Source organism: Durotheca rogersii (assembly GCF_024521655.1).
Source record: "Durotheca rogersii strain YMJ 92031201 chromosome Unknown GGS23scaffold_25, whole genome shotgun sequence".
In the NCBI taxonomy this organism is placed as follows: domain Eukaryota; kingdom Fungi; phylum Ascomycota; class Sordariomycetes; order Xylariales; family Xylariaceae; genus Durotheca; species Durotheca rogersii.
The window spans coordinates 41,024-61,058 of NW_026251256.1; the positions used below are offsets into that span (position 1 = coordinate 41,024).

General features: G+C 55.6%; 4 protein-coding genes across 4 annotated transcripts; 3 read left to right on the forward strand and 1 right to left on the reverse strand.

The window, feature by feature from the left end:
* The first annotated feature begins 4,194 nt into the window (after nucleotides 1-4,194).
* On the forward strand, nucleotides 4,195-6,508 carry GGS23DRAFT_238297 (apses-domain-containing protein). The gene is made up of 3 exons (XM_051512133.1): nucleotides 4,195-4,704; nucleotides 4,768-4,900; nucleotides 4,960-6,508. The coding sequence occupies exons 1-3, from the start codon at nucleotides 4,284-4,286 to the stop codon at nucleotides 6,290-6,292; spliced, it is 1,887 nt and encodes a 628-aa protein (XP_051368894.1). The 5' UTR covers nucleotides 4,195-4,283; the 3' UTR covers nucleotides 6,293-6,508.
* Nucleotides 6,509-9,541: 3,033 nt separating this feature from the next.
* Nucleotides 9,542-10,551, reverse strand: GGS23DRAFT_238411 (PC4-domain-containing protein). The gene is made up of 3 exons (XM_051512134.1): nucleotides 10,296-10,551; nucleotides 10,117-10,227; nucleotides 9,542-10,046 (listed from the first exon to the last, which is right to left on the reverse strand). The coding sequence occupies exons 1-3, from the start codon at nucleotides 10,449-10,451 to the stop codon at nucleotides 9,822-9,824; spliced, it is 492 nt and encodes a 163-aa protein (XP_051368895.1). The 5' UTR covers nucleotides 10,452-10,551; the 3' UTR covers nucleotides 9,542-9,821.
* A 314-nt stretch (nucleotides 10,552-10,865) lies between these two features.
* Nucleotides 10,866-15,035, forward strand: GGS23DRAFT_238805 (PXA domain-containing protein). Its single transcript, XM_051512138.1, has 2 exons — nucleotides 10,866-14,837; nucleotides 14,902-15,035. The coding sequence occupies exon 1, from the start codon at nucleotides 11,151-11,153 to the stop codon at nucleotides 14,391-14,393; it is 3,243 nt and encodes a 1,080-aa protein (XP_051368896.1). The 5' UTR covers nucleotides 10,866-11,150; the 3' UTR covers nucleotides 14,394-14,837; nucleotides 14,902-15,035.
* On the forward strand, nucleotides 15,004-19,876 carry GGS23DRAFT_238777 (Hydantoinase B/oxoprolinase-domain-containing protein). Its single transcript, XM_051512137.1, has 2 exons — nucleotides 15,004-17,906; nucleotides 17,990-19,876. Exons 1-2 carry the CDS (start codon nucleotides 15,613-15,615, stop codon nucleotides 19,794-19,796), a joined length of 4,101 nt encoding a protein of 1,366 aa, XP_051368897.1. The 5' UTR covers nucleotides 15,004-15,612; the 3' UTR covers nucleotides 19,797-19,876.
* Nucleotides 19,877-20,035: the final 159 nt, after the last annotated feature.

Below are 20,035 nucleotides of genomic sequence, written 5' to 3' on the forward strand. Positions count from 1 at the left end.
AATATAAAATTTGGGGAGGATCTGCCCCCATGATACATGATACGGGCAATAGGACGATATCAACGTGGAGAGATAACGGAACTGTGGAGTATTAGTTCAAGAAGTAGGACCTCACCAAGCCAACTAGCCGAGCAAATATTTTCGGCACCTCTTCGTATTGAAGCTATGTATTCTTACTGAAGCGAGCCTTGAAGTTTAAAAAAATTTGAAAAATTGAAAAATAACCTTTAGGATGCCTTCTAGATGCGACGGCCTTATGCTAAGCTTGATGCATAAATTAGGTAGTGGATGCCCACCTGCTTAAGCTCTTTTGAATCGATCGGGCCATTATGTAGCCCAGTAATATTGGCCAGTAGGCGGGCCGTGGAGTCGTGGAGGGACACGACCAGCCGTCGTACCAACAGAATGGCCACATAAGCCGTCAGCATTTTCAGTGTCTAGTATATGTATGCGATATATTGGCTGGCAGTGCATTCTACATCGATCACGATGGCACGCTATTCTTAAATGGAATGACGTCTTGTCAAAGAGAAGCTAACCTTGGAAAATCTCATCGCTAGTATATACATCTGTCACTCTGAAGCCTCTTTGCGCGGACCGAAGCCGAATCCCTGCCGCTCTCGCAACGAAGAGGTATCTGGAGGTACCTTCGACGCTCACCTGTTCTGTAGATAACGCTAAAGTTTCCCGAATTCGAGTTCGGCTCTGCCAGTACACACGTGTATGTACGGGCTAAGCTAAAGCTGCTTGAGTGAGAGGGGGGGGGAGCTGTTGACCGGGTATCAATACACAGAGAGTTATGTCTGGAATCTAAATAATAATCGAGGGCGTTGTAGGTTCTACATCTTCGAGATAGACACTAACTTACTTCATGCGGTGGGCATTGAAATTCAGATGGGAATCCAATTTCTGTTAAACCCAGCCTCGCGAGTTAGATGATGCCTCCTGACTACCTACGCCACTCCGTCTCTCCCGAAAAACTATTGGGGTTTCGTCACGATTTCTATACGTTGTTCATATACACAACCTAAATGTCTGCATTATAGGGATTATAATCTGGGGGGGGAGGGGGGAGGGCTACGAGGTTGCCCATCGTATGATACGGAATATATACGGATATTCTAGTCGTAGTTTCAAGGACCCTAGCCCCTCGGAAGAGATGTTGTCGGTACCAGGCAATGGGTTAGTAATGGGTAGGTAGACATAGGTGTAAGGCATAACCGTAGGCATGAATAGCAAGAGATTCCGCGATAGAAATCCCGCGCAGCATTGCGAGTGGTGATATCCGTGTCGTCTGTCCCCAGGATGCGGATTGTCCAACGATGGATATTTGTGTGTGCAAGACAGCGGGCCATCCCCGGTTATCGTGTTAGGCGGCCCGCCCGGGATCCCGACTCGCCCTTTCGTGTAGTAGATATTTTGGTTTTAACTCCTCACCCACACGGAGGCTAGAAGCTGGTCTCTTTAGTAATAGATACGAATGGTTGACCCTTGTTCTCCACGGAGGCGACTGGCAGCAAGGCTCTGGGGGTTGGGGGAAGAAAAAAAAAAAGAGGAAAATATCCCACCCGGGGTCATCCCATCGGTGGTCTCTAATTCCCCGTCGGCCAATCCGTACTGTGAATCCTATCCTATTAAAAAAGGCACGAAAGCCCGACATGCCACAGAGAAATTCACTGCCGCCGACGGCCAGATCCCTACGTGTGTGTCCGTTCAGAGCTGGGTGAAAATATCTGATGAAGTCTCTCGCGCCAATTCTGGCCTCCCCATTCTATCGCGAGAGCGAGCTTGACCATGCGAGATTTAGGTTCCGGTCACCTCGGTCAGCGCGCTCTACACGTACATATAAGTGAAGGTAGATCATAATTGTGCATCAGGTTTGAATAACGGAACAGGTGAAGGAAAAAAAACTTATACCTACATAACACCTTCAGAAGCCGCGTCCTGGGGGGGTTGGGCCACAGTTGGCCCGTTTGAACCTACACGATATATGCTGCTTTACAAGACCACCCCCCTCCCCGTATGCGTATGTAGACATTACCTTGATGATTACACGCCACCGAGAGGAGCCACACACTGGCGAGGGCCCCCCTGGCGATAAGTCGTGGTACAGCGTACCCATGGCCGCCAAAAACGAGACCCCATACCATCTGGAAGTGCCTGCGTACCGTCCCGGGTTGTGTGTACATCCTACATACATACATACTATTCGTGCGTGTGCCCACTGTGCCCAGTGCGTCGTCCATGTGTGTGCGTCCAAGTGTATGCCATGTAGTGTGTGTCCCTTGTATGCGTGTGTATGTAGGTACATGCGTACCCGGAGCAGAGTATTGCTGCAAGGAAAACAGCAGAGTGGAGTGGGAGAGTGGGAGAGGAGGAGTTGGACTGGGAAGGGGGGGGGGGGGGACGGTTGAAAATACAGAGGGAGAGAGGCGAGGAAGAGAGGGAGGGAGAGGAGGAAGAAGAAAAAAAAAGATAACTGGGTGTTCTGACCTAGGCCATCACCACATACACGCCCCCCCTTCCCTCTCCCCCCTTCGTCTTTTTTTTTTCTCTCCTCCCCCCCCCCCCGCCGCCCGACCAACCTCGCCAGCCTACTATTTCGCTATCCTTATCCACTATTCATCCTTCCCCCTCCACCTACCCCCGGCTCAACCACGCACCCTAGTAGGCGCACCACCACCCGGACCCGTCTGGTGCTAGCGGCTGCTACTGATCCCTACCCAGTCTACGTCCCATCCCAAAAAGCAGCAGCATCTTTTGCCTGCCCAAGTACCCCGGTATCCAGGTATCCAGGTACCGGCCTGCCTCCATCCTGCGCCCGCCCCGTAGTACATAGTACCTCACTACTTAGCGTCTAGTTCCGTCTGCATGTCTGTGTCCCGTCTCTTCTGACTTTGACCTCTCTCAACTTTCGTACCTCCGCTATCTACCTTTCCTGCCTCCTCACGACCACCACAAGAGGATAACCTTTAGGGCTTTTCTTGTCCCTTTTCCCCTCCATTTTCCTCCTCTTCTCTCGTCCGGTGCCAATCCGAGCTCCTTCATTTCATCCCATCAAGGCCATTGAGGTCCGGAGAGAAGGTATGTGTTCGTCCCTCTTCCCAATTCCTACTTGCGCAAACTCTACCTACCCACCTCCCCCTTCTTCTCGTCTCTCATTCCACCGTGCGCATCTGGGACCTGATGTTCCTGCATTAGAGTTCAGAGAGAGAAAGATAGTCTCACTTTGAAGAGGGAGAAAGACGCAGGAGGAGGGAGAGGAGCTAGCTGGCCAGAAGATTGCTGCATTTCTGTGGTGCATCTGCGTGTGCGTGTGGTGTATACATGCCCGAGTGTGTGCGTTCGTGCGAGAGACTTCACCCTATTCCAAACGACCAGCGACGACGACGATATCGTGCCGCCACCGCTCTTTTTTTGTTTTTCCTTCTCTTCGTGCCTCTCCTTTCCAAGACATGAACGACGACGGCACCATCACCCGACACCCGCGATCTCCGTCCGTTGATTGCCTCATCCTTAAAATATCGTTTCCGAGCCTGACCTGTTCTTTTTTAGACCGCGCGAGTACGATACGAACGCCGGATTTTTTCAGACCTTCGTTACGACCCGTCACGATTACGCTGTTTGAGAGGACTTTTTTCGTCAAAGCCATCATTCCCTGTACCGCTTTCTCGCCTCCGGTGTAGATCTCGCTACCTGTCGAACCCCCCCCCCCCCTCCCCCTTACGCGTTCAGGAACTAGGCCAGAGACGAAGCTCGTCCTATTCTTAGTGATCGACTTGCCGATAAAGTCAATTGGCCATATCTTTGCGCTCTAGCGTGGTTCGTCGCTTCTTGCTGCGAGTTCTTGGGGTCTAATTGCTCGGTGTGTGGGTCGCGTCTGGTCGACTTGTGTTTGAGCTTGCATCATCCAGCCCATCGTGGCTCTGCCATCAAGTGCCGTAAAGCTGGATCTACCGCCGATTTCCCAGCCGCAAACCCGGGGAACGTCCGACATATCGCCATACTACGGTGCCTCCATCGTACAGCGCCCGCCGTATATAAGTGAGAGGTTGCCTTCACTCCCCTTACCGCAGCCTCCATTGGCGTACGCCTCGAGCACATCGTCTCCCCGGGTTAGTTCCATCGCGTCTTCGGCGAGCTCGAACGGAGACTCGCAGTCGTCATTTACATCCGCTCCGTCTTCAAACGGCCCCAAAACCCCGTCTCCTAATCTTCAAGTCACAACGGCGATATCCGGCCCCCACTCCCACCCCATTGGCGGGTACGATCACTATTCTGCAATGAATCCAGCACCTCCAGACATGTACTATCCACCGCAGCACATGTCTGCAGGTCCGGCGCCGCAGACGCAGCCTGTAACGTCGAATGCGTTGCCCCAATATGCCCACCAGCAGCCCACATTGTTACAGCCAGGTCCTGCGCAGTATCCTCCCCCATACCAATACGGGTACGCGAATGGGTTGACATCCCCCCAATCTGCGCCGCCAGCCGTAACTGGCTCTATGGGCGCTCAGAATGTCCTGCCTCTCCCCGGAGTCTCGAACCAGGGAGGTATACAGAATCAATACCAAGGGTTCGACACTACAGGTCAAATTGCCCCACCCGGAATGAAGCCGCGGGTTACTGCCACCCTGTGGGAAGACGAGGGAAGCCTCTGCTTCCAGGTTGAGGCCAGGGGTATCTGTGTGGCCCGTCGTGAAGGTAGGAGTTCAGCAACAACACGCCCCCCCAACATGCTCCTTTAGCTTACCACCGAGTCCGCAGACAACCACATGATCAACGGGACAAAGCTACTTAACGTAGCCGGGATGACCCGCGGCAGGCGGGATGGTATCCTGAAAAGTGAAAAGGTGCGCCACGTAGTCAAGATCGGGCCAATGCATCTCAAGGGGGTGTGGTGAGTTGAAATCTAAACATACATGTTCGGAGCAACCTTGTTAATATCGAAATTTTCAGGATTCCCTTTGAGAGAGCACTTGATTTTGCCAATAAAGAGAAGATCACGGAGCTCCTGTATCCTCTCTTCGTCCATAACATCGGCGCACTACTGTACCACCCTACCAACCAGAACCGGACCAATCAGGTCATGGCTGCTGCGGAACGCCGGAAGCAGGAGCAAAATCAGATGCGGAATGGCCCTGGCCCAGCGCCCCCGGGCGGTGTACTGCCCTCGATACAGCAGCACCACCACCACATGGGTCTACCTGGCCCCCAGCCATCGCTCCCGTCACATAACAGTGCCGGGCGGCCGTCGCTTGACAGGGCCCACACGTTCCCGACGCCGCCTACCAGTGCCTCAAGTGTTATAGGGGGTATGGGGGCGTCAGATAGCTTCCAATGGGGCCAGCAAGGGATGAGCGGTGGTCAGGGCGCCAATCCCATGTCCATCGACACAGGTCTCAGCAACGCTGCGCGCTCAATGCCTGCTACGCCGGCGACTACTCCTCCCGGGAACTCGCTGCAGAGTATGCAGCCCTACTCGCAGGGTAGTCAGCCTTATGACAGCTCTCGAGGTGTCTACAATGGCCAAGCGGCTCAGCAGTCGCCCTACCCTCCCTCAAATAATAGTCCGCAAGAGAGGAGTCTCTATAGCCAGAGCGGATCGTACATGAAGAGCGAGATGGGTCCTCCGTCCGGACGTCCCGCGGGTTCTGGACCGAGCGAGTCAAACGACGTCAAGCCACCAAACGGCTTGTTGCAACATGGGGATGGCGTATCCCATCCGTCCGGAGAGGACGAGGCCGAGCACGAGGCCGAATATACCCACGACAGCGGAGGTTATGATACTAACAGAACAGCATACAATTATAACGCCCCGCCCGTCGCTACATTACCTGGCGAGCATCAGCACATGCCAGAAATGACGGGATCTCCCAGCCATCAGGCAGGGTCTGGCCGCGCGACTCCTAGAACGGCTGCGCCTCCCCAACCCTACTACACACAACAAGCTGGGTACAGCACACCGCCACGGGTGGTGCCGCCGTCTAGTAGCCTGTATAATGTAATGAGTGGCGACCGAACATCCACCAATGGCGCACCGGCGACGGATGTGTATAGCTCACAAGCTGACATGGGCGGCCCCATGCAAAATGGTTACGCCCCCCAACCCGTCATGAATGGTGCGCCGGGTTCCTTGAAGCGGGGTCGCGACGACGAAGACGACCTCCCCCGTCCTTCGAGCGGCAGTTTAGACCTGAAGCGTCGAAAAACCGTAATGGATGGCCCCATCTCTGCTTCCGGCTACGATGCGATGAGCCGCCCTACTTCCGCAGTGGCCCGCCGACGATAACGTCGAACTAGGCGGCCGTTCGATGCTATAGCAGTGTCCTTCTCACATTAATTCTGGCGTTGTGGCACCGTGCGAAAATTGGTCCATCAGGTCGAATCATTTTCGCGCGTAGAACACAACGCTAACCACGAAAATACGCCCCTTGCCATTCCCTTCGGACTCCCTTGTATTCTCTGCGGCGATTCATCATCGGCATGTTTGGGCCACTCCAGAAGACACGATGACGAAAATTACGACTTCGTTCTTGATTGTTGTTAACTGCCGCTTACGGCTGTGTAAATGCTTCACGAATTGACGCGTTGCATGGTGGACCTTAATTCTCCTCAGATGAGATTATCATCGATTTTGTTTCTCTTTCCAAAATTTTTTATTTTTCACTTGAGACGCTGAGGACAACGAGATACTCGACCAACGCAGAAGCCGCCGCCTATCATGACTCCTAGGCGGGTAACGTTCACGACCAAGGCTGCTTTTTGCTTTGCTTTGTTCATCACATCCATCAGTCTCTTTAGAGAACACGAGGCTGGTGGCACAACTTTTCCTATTGACGACATGATAACGACCCAATTTTTTCTTCACCAAAAGGAAGTGGTGTCACTGGGCGTACGTTGGAAATGCGTTCTGGGATCAATGGTCATGAACTTGATGGAATTAAAAGCTATTTGCTTGATACACAGCGAACTTAGATCCTAAGCTACATACAACCGTCCCAGCCAATGGTATCACATATTGAGCTGTAAGAACATAAGCAGAAAGCCGTGACCGTCCATCGCCTCGCCCGGCCCCTGTTACCACACCCCGGCGCCTTTGTCAGACGTGCCGAGTCGGGCTGGACAATTCATAGTGGCACAGTTAAACTTTAGGTCGCGATATGGTGTCTATACCATGTGTGCTCTGGGAGCGATTAGTCTGGTTACTCGCACCCTTCATCGAGGCCTAGTTCGATGATGCTCCTCGTACTCGTACCCAGTCCCGTACAACATAGTAGTTCCTCGTCGATTCAGGTCTCTGCTCCGCCCATCCACCATCCTCTTCCCACGTCGTACGGATGGAAGGTCGACCCCCCAACCTTGGTGAAACCGCTCACCGTCTAGCATCTCTCACCAAGACGCTGTCGTGGTGATTCAGAAAAGAAAAGCCAGCCCTACGTAACGTGAGGCCGTGAAGCTACGGTCCCAGTGCCATTGGTGGGGGGAACAGGAAGGGGAAGAAGGGGGAGGGGAAGGGGAAGGAGGAGGGGGGCCTTCAGCAGTAGACGAGGCCGGAGGCATCGAACTGGGCTTTTCAGTTGAGGGTAGCGTGTCTGTCGCACCACGACGCCGCAACCCGATTTTGGTGTATCACCTACATACATAGCAAGTATGTAGGCAATCCGGGATCACGATGGAGGAGGCGCAGATGACTCCCTCCTCTTTGCCCTTCCTATGGGCAGGCGCAAGCTTGCCATCGTGTTTTCCTACTCCCCCCGGCCGAAAGATAGAAATCTCCCTAGGGGTGACGCGAGCTTGGAGCCAGGGTGCGACGCCGACGTAGTACGTATAGGGATATGTCCCATAATACTTTGGGGCCGTGGCGGTCTCTGGCTATTTTGCCCGAACATCGTATCACACGGTTATCTAGTGCCGTCTTTAATCGCAAAACGCTACCTACCTCTTTCACCAAGTGTTGGGCCGCTTAGTCGGCACTGCTCCCCAGGGCCAATAGATTATAGATGATGTCCGATTACAATGCAACAGCATGCCAACACACAGACACACGGACATACAACCCCCCTTCCCACCCCCGGGGAGAGAAACCTTACCACCTCCCACGCTCCTAGATTCGGTGAGGCACCCTTATAGCATACGACCGTAACTCGTCCGGGCCCTCTCCAAACGAGCTTAAACAACCGGGCCATCGTCGTGCCTCACCTCCGACGGTTGGCCAAGGATTACGTCGACATGATTTGACGCCGCTGACGTTGGCATCCAGGGCTTAAAGGAGGGGGGATGGGGGGATTTTGAGTACCAAAGTTTTGTGCGTCTTCCTAACCAACCGGTTGCCTTGAGCTTAGCGAGCCAAAGATAGCCGCTCTCCCCCCCCGCACAAGAAAGCCGCGGTAAAAGATAATCGCTACGAAATCGCTACGAGCGAAGCGAGTTCTATTCGGGAGAGACAGGAAGATCTGTTGGAATATATAGTAGCTATCGGTGTCCAACTCGTCAGCAGCGGATGACAATGCTGCCTCCTAGATACGGCGTGTCCTTTCTATGTGTGTGTACTTGACAAACGACGCCGGCAGCCTCGTCTGCCCTCCACACCGTCGTGAGCATACGCATGCAATCATACATACACATCACCCACGGCATGTTCCGTACACACTTATAGATAGATATGGGTTTCGCTCGTTCCAGGGGACAGCGCGCCGCATCATGAATGGCCCATGCTTGACCGCCTTAGTTCCTTCGGTTACTTGAAGGGGTATGGGAGCTACGAGAAGCCTAGCTGAATGTTCGTGCCACCCGGCCCGTGATGTTGTCTCGCGCGTACAGGCGGGCACATTGATAAATAGGCAAACACCGGGATCCTGCCCGTGCCCGGACTTTGAGGTAATATAATCGTCTGGAAGCTCCTTATTTCGGATACGGTTGATATACCGATGGCATTTACTGACCTACGTTCAAGTTATGTATTGGTGAGATAAGAAAGTCGCCGAGGTTCGACGGCCTTTCAGCCACCGCTCTACTAAGCAAGCTGGACTGGCCAAAGGCTGAGGTGACCTCAACTCGCGAAGCTTACGCAACCCTCTCAACCTTGGTTCCCGGTTCTAGAAGCTGAACTCGCGGTGAACATGCGTGCCCTAAGCTTGCTGATACTTCGGACAACGACACGAATGGAATTGGCGACCTTCGTGAAAGCCGTCTGTTCACCGAGAAATGCCCCAAGCAGGTGAATTGGGGTGCTACGTAGGGCGGAAGAGGCGCTGAGCATGTCTGTAGAGAAGTACGGCGAACTTGAATTCCCGGCCTGGCATTGAAAGGGGCCGCCTCCGAAGAGAATGAGGCGACTGACTATCTTTGGGCTGAGCAGCCATCAGGCAAAGCTTTGCCTGTTAGCACGGTCCAGGCCGGTGCCAGACCCGTGGCACGAAGGCAGCGGGATTTATGCCAAACAAATCAGAATAGATCTAGACAGTGCCCGGGCATTACCATGAATCAGCAAAATAAAAAATACGGAATCCTTTCCGCATAGGCTCGGGAGGGGTAGCAATGGGTATCAATTAAGAAGCGGCTGACAGTTCTATGCCGCAAACGAGGCCCCTAAAAACCATAGCTTCGGAGTAAACGCCGTCGTGTTGGCGCGTCGAGACGTCGGAATCACCACAACGTTCGCCTTTGCACTAGCAAGGTGCGCCCATCCGACCGCCCTCAGTCCTGCTTCCAGCCACGACCAGATAATGGAACGCGCTGCGGTGTGGTGAGGGTACTTGTTCGGGACAACCTATACCCGAAGGTTCCAAGTTCGATCGTCCCAGTTCCCTGCAAGCACCTTACTCAGCGCCTTCGTCCTCGTCCTCGTCGCTAGTAGTCTCGATGTTCGCCTTCTTGGCCTTCTTCTCCTTGTCCGCCGTGGCCTTCGCGGGGGCGTCGGACGTGCTGGCGGCGGGCGCGTCCGGAGCGCCTGGCACGTCGTGCCCCTTGTCCCGCAGTTCGGCGTTGATCGAGGGGATCGCCTCGAGTAGTTTGTGGTATTGCTCGATGGTCAGCGTGATGCCCTGCGGCCGCGTATATATGGGTTAGCCGGCGAAGACGCAAAGCTCGAGATCCCGGGCGGGAACGCCTCACCTTCTTTCCGGGCTTCAGGCTGCCGGAGCTGCTGTCCGAATAGTACTCGCGTAGGTTGACAAACACCTTGCCCTTGAAGTTGCTGATGGTTGCCCTGCGGGTGCCTCCCAGCTGCAGAGAAGGGCGTGTCAGCGGAGAGCAGGCGCGTGATCTGGGTAGAGGGTGGTCTGGTAACGTACAGCCCAGAAAGGGTTTCCATCGTCATCTTTGCCAGATTCGGCATCTCCCTTCTTCACCTTCTTGCTCGACTTGCTAGTCGACTTGACCTCCGCGTCGCTCTCTACGCCCTCGTCGTCGTCGCGTCGCGACCGTTTGAGGCCCTTGGTCCGACCCATCTCGATGATTAGGCTGATTGTGCGCCGTGGTAAAGACCCAATTCCTGGTATAAGGAGCGAGGAAGTGGTTGAAGGCAGTAGATGAAATGTTTAAATTTTAACTACCTATGGAATGTTGGACGTGGGGTTCGATTCGTCGCGTCCGAGGCTTCGGAGACGCGCCTTATGATGGTTGCGTAAATTGATTCACATATCCGATATTAGATTAAATTATAGAGGCCCGCACAGGTGTAGAGAGGTACATACGTATGTATAGGCCAGGTATGTAATTTATGTACGTCCCCACTGTTTCCGCACATTATATGCATCTGGTACCTGTTTAATTGACGAGAGAGTAGCTGCGAGTAGGTATTGGTACTCATATGTACTAAGCTCCTGGTGGATAATTTTGGAAACAGGTTAGGTAATAGGATAGGTAGCTGTTGGCATCTCCAGGGGGGCACACCGTCAGGTTAAGTTGGCCATCATCACCAAACCCACAAGTGCTCCCAGCCCATGCCACTACAAAGCATTCCCTGTCCACGTTGAGATATACCATTCGTTTCTGTCTTCCGGTCTTTACGATTTTACATATGCATTTGCGCCGCTGCTGCTGCCGTCGCCACTGCCGCGTTCCGACCCCTCGAATAGATGATGCCATGTGCTCGCTATCTGCCCTAAGTCTCGAGTAGCCTTCAATTTCGATCTAGCAGTTCCTCGATGAATACCACGAACGATGTCCTGCCCGGCGCCTCTCCCGCCGTGTCGCAAGACGAGACGAGGACCGACTCCGACTCCAACGACGTAACGACGAGACCCCGTCAAAGCCCCCAAACCTCTCCGACAGGTCCGAAGACACCGGAGCTACCTGCGTCTCCAGCCAGTCAGCAAGAGGATGTCGTCACCAAGCTGCTGAGGTTCCTCTCTACTGCTACACCCGCAACGCTGGGCGGCGTCGCAATCGGGCTTTCCGCTGTAACATATTTCATCCTTGGCCAGATTGGACTCTTGTTGATTGGTGCCGTTGCCGGCATTGCACTGTTTGCATCGTGGGAATCGCGGCATCCCCAATTGTCTCGGGCCATTCGAGTTGAAAGGACCGAACAGCTGCTGGATCGTATCTTGGGAGATACGCGTGCCAATAGGCGCCCCGAGCTTGATCAAGATGGCGAGAAGGATGCGCAGATGCTAGTACAGAGCTTGGATGACTTCCGGCCCGAGACGCGACAGGCGCTCGCTGCTCTTGTCGATGCGATCATCCGCGACTACGTGGATTGGTGGTATGGTCCCATCGTGCCATCCGACCGGTCCTTCCCCCTCTCTTGCAGAAAGGTGCTGGTAAACTTCCTACTAGGCGTCTCTAATCACCTGAGTCGCAAGCGGCCTGCCGATGTCTTCGTCGATTTCCTTACCCACGCCTGTTCCATCATCATCGTGTTCCTGTCCGAGATGGAATCCGCCTACTCCGAGCTCCCATCGGTTACCAACCTTACCGCGGCGGATGCTGTATACAATTATCTCGCCTCGAATACCGACGCCCCATTGGCAAACTTGCTCAATCAGAAGCAGCAGGCGGGCAAGTTCAAGATCGTAGCCGAAGACCTGCTTAGTTTCCTGGACAGGTCCGCGTATGACTGTGACCCTGCTAGGGTCTTCTTGAGGGAGGTTCTCGCAACAATTATTCTCGAGGGCACCTTGCAGTCGTGCTCCAAGGCGGAGTGGATCAATGCTTGGATCGTGTATCTCCTAGAGTCTGGAGAGACAGATTTTTCGCAAGCTATCGACGAAGCCATTCAAGACCAAAAGGCATTTGTTGACATCGACGGAAACGTCGGGAATATTGGCCTTTCTAGGGGCAATCGGAACTCATACGACATGGACCGCGCACGCCGCAAAGAAGCGATACACAAGAAGCAGTTATCTAAAGCTGATCAGGAGACGGAGAGGGCCGTGCTGGAGATGAGGAAAATGAACCAAATGATCGCCGAAGCTGATAAGGGCCCAGTCACACAAAATGGTGGCCATACAGAAGAGGCCTCGGGCCTTTTGAATGGTGCCCTCGACAAGAACACCGGGGACCTTGCTTTAAAAATGGGCGATACATCGAGCGTGACCTCCCCAAGAAACACAAAGGTCCCCGATTCAGATGCTAGAGCCACATCGAATGAGGCACAGGTTAATAAGGCCCAATATAAACAGGAGACGCTTCAGTCCCCCATCTCCCTGCGATCAGCAACAGATGCATCCAGCCACAATTCGTCACCCTCCAGCGGGTTAGACGGACGACGGTCATCTCATCGGTTTACAAGCTTCGACCAGTTGGTTCCACCAGCACGAGAAGAGGCCGATGAAGGAGACGAACCACATGATCCCCCACCGCTCACACTATACAACGCTACTATCAGTATTCATGATGACGCGAGCGATAAAGGTCGCTTGCGTAGCAAGCCTACCTTGGAATATCTCCTCCAGATCGAGCCTGCGAATACCCATTACCCGGGGTGGATGGTAATGAAGACATATGTTCAGTTCGAGGGCCTCCACGAGAGCCTACGGCGGATTGCGGCAGTATCCGGTTCAACGGCGTTTCTTGAAGCCTTTGCTGTCTTCCCGAGTTGGAAGTTGCACACGGGGCCGTCCTTACGCGGTGAGATTGAGAGATACATGCGGACTGCTTGCTCCGAAAAGCCCCTGGCCGACTCGGAAGCCTTCAAACGGTTCCTCGATAAAGGCCAGGAAACGCGAATTTCCCCTAACAGAGGGTTCTCCTTCGAATCTGTTGGAAAGGGCGTCCTTGACGTCCTCCAAAACGCGCCCAAGGGTGCTCTAGACGGTGGAAAGGTCGTAGTCGGCGGCGTTACTGGCGTTTTTGGCAATATTGGGTTGGGACCGAGAAAATCTACCATCTCATCTGTGAGCGAGCAGCAAGCGAAGGATCCGCGCAACACCCAAAGCCCCGGAAGCACACGGCCGCTATCTCTGTCATCTCTTCCGAGGGTGGACAGCACCCCGCTAGGATCGATGAAATCTAGGGATAGCCTGGACAGCCAGAGGTCATCCGTAGTTTCGGTCCAGCCAGGCAAAATAGCACCTATGGAACGGCGTCCAAGTTCCCAAGTAGACGTGGACCAGGAAAGCCTTCATCCAGCGAGGGCTGACCGCTGGGAGCGGAACTCGATAAGCGCAACGAGCAGCAGGGTACATAGCCGCGCTTCGAGTGCGGTTGCATTGCGGTCCCCTGTGCGGTCTCCATCCGAACTGAGCTTCACTAATATCAAGCTACCGCCCCCGCCAGACGAGATCCCTGACGATTACGGCTCTCCAACGAGCACGCACCACAGTGTCGACGGCGCCTCGCGACTGTCTGCTCCCAACGGGACGTCACCAACTCGATCGTCAAGCTCAGGCCGGCAAGAAAAACCGTCGCAGGCACGTGACACCGTCAAGAGAGCGAGCAAACAACACGCCCCACTTTCGGAACAGGAAGCCCGCGTAGCAGTCGAGCTTCTCTTTGCTGTGGTTAATGAGCTCTACACGCTGTCCTCCGCCTGGAACATCAGAAAGACGCTCTTGACGGCTGCCAAGTCGTTTCTTCTGCGGCCAGGCAACCCGTCACTGTTGTCCATTCGGACCCTGATCCAGGAGTCGGTTCTTGAGACAAACACATCGGATGCCAGCATTGCTGCGCATCTCCGCAAAGTGAGAGAGAACTCGCTCCCCACCGAGGAAGAGCGGAGAGCGTGGCCTCGGGAGTTGACTACGGAAGAGAAAGAGGAGCTGAGAGTCAAGGCGAGGAAGCTTTTCATACAAAGCGGCGTCCCGGCCGCGCTGATGGGGATCATGGGCCAGTCGGCCACAAGCGAGGCCCTGGGGCGGGTTTTCGACTGCCTCCAGATCGAGGAGGTTGCCAGGGGGCTCTTCTTCGGGATCATGCTGCAAGCGGTGCGAGTCGTCACACACTAAAACCAAATCATCGAGGCGCTCTCGACAATGACAAAACGGAACTGGGACATGCGATCAGAATTGGGCTGGGGAGTCTCCAGCAAAATATTGGTATGACGGGCTTTTTTTTAAAAAATGCGACGCCGGATATAATGTTCTCTTACGCCCACGATAGGCGTCGATCTTTTTTTTTTTTTTAATGGTCTTATGATAACGGCTGTCGGGGCGTGTATGAGTATATATGTATACGGAATAGCTGTACGATGACAACGAGATGTTTAATAACGGACCAGCTAGAGCTCTGATTCACGTGAAGAAGAGAGCCTCACCGAAGACTACGCGGAACAGACAGTCGAGGGTCAGATAGATATATAGTATATATAATATATGGAGAGAACACAGCCTCCGAGGAGAAGAGGACGGAGGGACAGAGATACCCTACATCTGGAGGAAAGGAAGCATTACGTAGGTACGTAGCAGTCGATCATCTCAAACCCCGATCCACTGACGTGCTAACCTACTCTTGCAGACCTTAGAAGCTGCTTTGGGGCCGTGATAAGGAGACACCCCACTAAGCCATGGCTTCAGCCCTCGCGCCGATGCCCCGAGCTCGGTGCGGGGTAGGATTGAGTGGGATGTGGCCGCCGCGGGTACAGCCGGGGGGGGAAAAGGGGGAAAGGGGGGGTTATTTTTATAAACGGGGTGTCCGGCTGTACACGTAGGTGGGGGTCGAAGGGCGTAGCGTTTTGCGGTGGGTACCTACGTACCGAGTGGTGTCGACCTCGCAAGAGACGGCCGTTACCAAGTAACAAGTGACTAACAACGGTGGCGACATCGGCAGTCGACACGACCCGAGAGGAGGACGCCTCAAGGCTAGCCCTAGATGACGCATAACCGGCCCGGAAAGAACACGGGCTTATCGCTCTCGGACCCTTATAACTGTCCTTCTCCCCCGACCGCTACCTCGTGACGCGCGCATGCGACGGATTCGTCCCGAGCCGACTCGAGTGCAACACTTATCCGACGTTGCGTGCCCTGCATATATATAGGCGAGCCGGGCACTCGGTGGTATATACTATATTCCCCGCTGTACACGGGGTTGCTTGAACGCGCCAACCCCACGCTCCTCATCCCAGTTACTCCCCCCCCACCCTTCTCCCCCGTTACCCGCTTACACCCCCCCAACTCCCCCCGCCGGGACCAAGGCGTGTTGCGACCACCCGGCACAAGGAGCAGCAAGATGGGCGCTGCCGGCCGCAAGGACCGCGGCATCCGCATCGCCATCGACCGCGGCGGCACCTTCACCGACTGCGTCGGGACGCTGGGCGGCCGGGACGTGGTCATCAAGCTGCTGTCGGAGGACCCGGCCAACTACGCGGACGCGCCGCTCGAGGGCATCCGGCGCATCGTGGGCCACTTCGAGGGCCGCGACGTCCCGCGGGGCGAGGCGCTCGACACGTCGCGGATCGACGGCATCCGCATGGGCACCACGGTCGCGACCAACGCGCTGCTCGAGCGCAAGGGCGAGCGCATGGCGCTCGTCGTCACCCGCGGCTTCCGCGACTGCCTCGTCATCGGCAACCAGAGCCGGCCCCGCATCTTCGACCTCGCCATCAGGAAGCCCGACGTCCTGTACGAGGCCGTCGTCGAGGTCGACGAGAGGGTGACCCTCGAGGACTACGCCGAGGACCCCGAGCGGCGGACCACCGACGCCGCCGCGAGGGCCGGCACCGCCGACGCCGCCCGAGCCGACCTCGTCACCGGCCTCTCCGGCGAGACGGTACGCGTCCTGCGCCGGCCCGAAGAAAGCCAGATCCGCAAGGACCTACAGCGCGTGTTCGATAGGGGCATCAAGAGCATCGCCGTATGCCTGATGCACGGCTACACCTTCCCGGACCACGAGGCGCTGGTCGGCACCATCGCCAAGGAGATCGGCTTCGATCACATCTCGCTCAGCCACGAGCTCATGCCCATGATCAAGCTGGTGCCGCGGGCGACGAGCGTCTGCGCCGACGCGTATCTGACACCGACGATCAAGAAATACATCACCGGGTTCCAGAAGGGGTTCGCCGGCGGCCTGGGCACGCGCAGCGTCATCCGGGAGGGAGGCAGCCGGGGAGCGCGGTGCGAGTTCATGCAAAGCGACGGTGGGCTGGTCGACGTGGAGAAGTTCACCGGCTTGAAGGCCATCCTATCCGGGCCGGCAGGCGGCGTGGTCGGCTACGCTATCACAAGCTACGACGAGGAGGCCAAGATCCCCGTCATCGGCTTTGATATGGGCGGCACTAGTACCGATGTCTCGCGGTACGGGGAGGGACGGTATGAGCACGTCTTCGAGACCACGACGGCCGGAGTCACCGTCCAATCGCCCCAGCTCGACATAAATACCGTGGCTGCTGGGGGCGGTAGTAGACTCTTCTTTAAAAACGGCCTATTTGTCGTTGGACCCGAGTCGGTCGGTGCCCACCCGGGCCCCGCCTGTTACCGCAAGGGCGGGCCCGCGGCGGTAACGGACGCAAACTTATTCCTCGGCCGTCTCCTGCCCGAGTTCTTTCCGAAGATCTTCGGCAAGAACGAGAACGAGGGCCTAGACTTTGAAGCGAGTCGGAAGGTTATCCAGGATCTCGCAGACCAAGTCAACAAGGAGACTGGCAAAAACATGAGCTTGGATGAGGTAGCGTATGGCTTTCTTACGATAGCTAACGAGGCCATGACAAGGCCGATCCGGTCCATCACCGAAGCAAAAGGTCACGATTCCTCAAAACACCGGCTGGCCACGTTCGGTGGCGCCGGCGGACAGCATGCGGTCGCCATCGCGGAGGCTCTGGGCATCAAACAGATACTTATCCACAAGTATTCCTCCGTACTGTCTGCCTACGGCATGGCCTTAGCAGACGTAGTCGACGAAAGACAAGAGCCGGAATCGAAGGTGTGGCAAGATGGGGGCGAGGCAGTCAAGGAGCTCAAGGCCAAGATGGAGAGGTTAAAGGAGACATCGCGCGCAACCCTTCGGGGCCAAGGATTCGAAGATAGCGATATCGTCTTCGAGGAGTACCTCAACATGAGATACCGCGGGACAGAGTCGGCCCTCATGATCGTCAAGCCGAGCGAGGAGGATGCAAAGGCGTCCGACGGCGACGGAGATTGGGCGTTCGGTAAAGCGTTCGTAGCTCGCCACCGCTACGAGTTTGGATTCACTCTAGACGATAGAGACATTATCGTAGACGACGTAAGAGTCCGTGGTATCGGCAAGAGCTTCCGGTATCAGGATAAGACCGTAGACCAGCAGTTGAAGGAAGTGAAACGCCAAGCCGTCGACGACAAGAAGGTATTCGGCAAATCCCAAGTCTATTTTGAGGGCGGGAGAGCGGATACGCCGATCTATAAGCTCGAAGACTTGTCGGTTGGCGACGAGATCAACGGACCAGCCATGCTCGCAGATGGCACACAGACCATCGTCGTGACTCCAAGGGCAAAGGCCCTTATTCTCGAGACGCACGTTATTATCGATCTGGAGAGTAATAATAAGGACGAGTAAGTACTTTTCTTGTTCATCTTGTTCACCCGAAGAGTTCTGGTGACATTGAACCGTCCGTCCGTCACTAACACGCAGCCAGCTCCCATAAAAAGGATTCGTCGGAACGCGAGGTGGATCCTATCATGCTGAGCATCTTCGGCCATCGTTTCATGGCCATTGCCGAGCACATGGGCATGGCCCTCCAGAAGACGAGCGTCAGCACGAATGTCAAGGAACGCCTCGACTTCTCCTGCGCCATATTCGACGCTACTGGAGGGCTAGTTGCGAACGCGCCTCACTTGCCCATCCACCTCGGATCCATGTCGACATGCGTCAAGACGCAGGCCAAGATCTGGGAGGGCAAGCTGAAGAAGGGAGACGTGATCATCTCAAACCACCCGTCGTACGGGGGCACGCACCTGCCGGACATCACGCTCGTCATGCCCGCGTTCAACGAGAAGGGAGACGAGATCCTGTTCTACGCGGCATCGCGCGCACACCACGCAGACATCGGCGGCATCACGGCGGGTAGCATGCCGCCGCATTCGCGGGAACTGTTCCAGGAGGGCGCCTCGATCAAGAGCGAGAAAATTGTCAGCGAGGGCAAATTCAATGAGGAGAGAATTATAGAGCTGCTCTACAAAGAGCCTGCACAGTACCCGGGAAGCAGCGGCACCCGGTGCCTGGCGGATAACCTCAACGATCTCCGAGCCCAGGTCTCCGCGAACCAAAAAGGTATCTCCCTCATAGAGGGTTTGATACATGAGTATGGCGAGGATACGGTGCAATTCTACATGGTGAACATACAGAAGAACGCAGAACTCTGCGTCCGACGGCTGCTCAAGCAAGTCTACGCGAGGTTCGAAGGAAAGGACCTCTCGGCGGTTGATCACATGGACGACGGGACGCCAATCCGGCTGCGCGTCACTATCGACCCGGAGAAGGGCGAAGCAGACTTCGACTTCGACGGTACGGGGCCTCAAGTCTACGGCAATACCAATGCGCCGGAGGCTATTACCTTTAGCGCCATCATATATTGCTTGCGCTGCCTGATCTCGGAAGACATACCTCTCAACCAGGGCTGTCTGAAGCCTATCAATGTGAAAATCCCACCTAGATCGCTTCTGTCGCCGGCGACGGGCGCCGCGGTGGTTGGGGGCAACGTGTTGACCAGCCAGCGAGTCACGGATGTCATCTTCAAGGCCTTTCAGGCATGTGCCGCGAGTCAGGGGGACTGCAATAACCTGACGTTCGGCTTCGGTGGTAACGTCTCGGGCGAAGCGGAGGTCAAAGGCTTCGGCTACTACGAGACGATCGCCGGCGGTAGCGGCGCGGGGCCCGACTGGGAAGGCACCAGTGGCGTGCACACACATATGACCAACACGCGCATCACGGACTCGGAAGTGTTCGAACGGCGATATCCCGTCATCTTGCGCCAGTTCTCCATCCGCACGGGCTCCGGTGGCAAGGGGCAACACCGGGGCGGCGACGGCGTTGTCCGCGACATCGAGTTCCGCATACCCCTGCAAGTGTCGATCCTCAGCGAGCGCCGCGTCTACCGGCCGTACGGCATAGCCGGCGGCGAGGACGCCGAGTGCGGGCTCAATATCTGGGTGCGCCGCGTGCCGAAGACGGGCCCCGAGGCGGACTTGGCGCCGCTAGGTGACCAGCGGCAAGAAAAAGGAGGCAATGATGACGCCGTCGAGTACGAGGAGCGGTACATCAACTTGGGCGCCAAGAATAGCGCGCCTATGAAGCCTGGCGATCGCATTATCATCAACACGCCCGGTGGAGGGGGCTGGGGTAAGGCTGGAGATGAGAAGGTAGAGAGGGATCGGAGGGATCACACCGAGGCTTGGAGGAAGGGCAGTCATGCGGCTAGACAGGATGCCGCGCTGCAGGTGTAGGGCACTGTACGTAAAGGGGGTTTGGCTTAAGGCCATCCGCTCGCATGTGAAGGGGAAAAGGGGGGCTAAGGGGTGGTTGAGTTCAATTTCCACCGCACAGGACACTGTAAACCCCCGAGTCCCAGTCCATGCTTACATGTTGACGGTTATAACGCGTAATTAGTGTCGTAACCCGCTGGCCTGATGCGGCCCTTCTTGTATGACCTTAGAATAACACTGCCGCGTGAGACTGGGGGCGG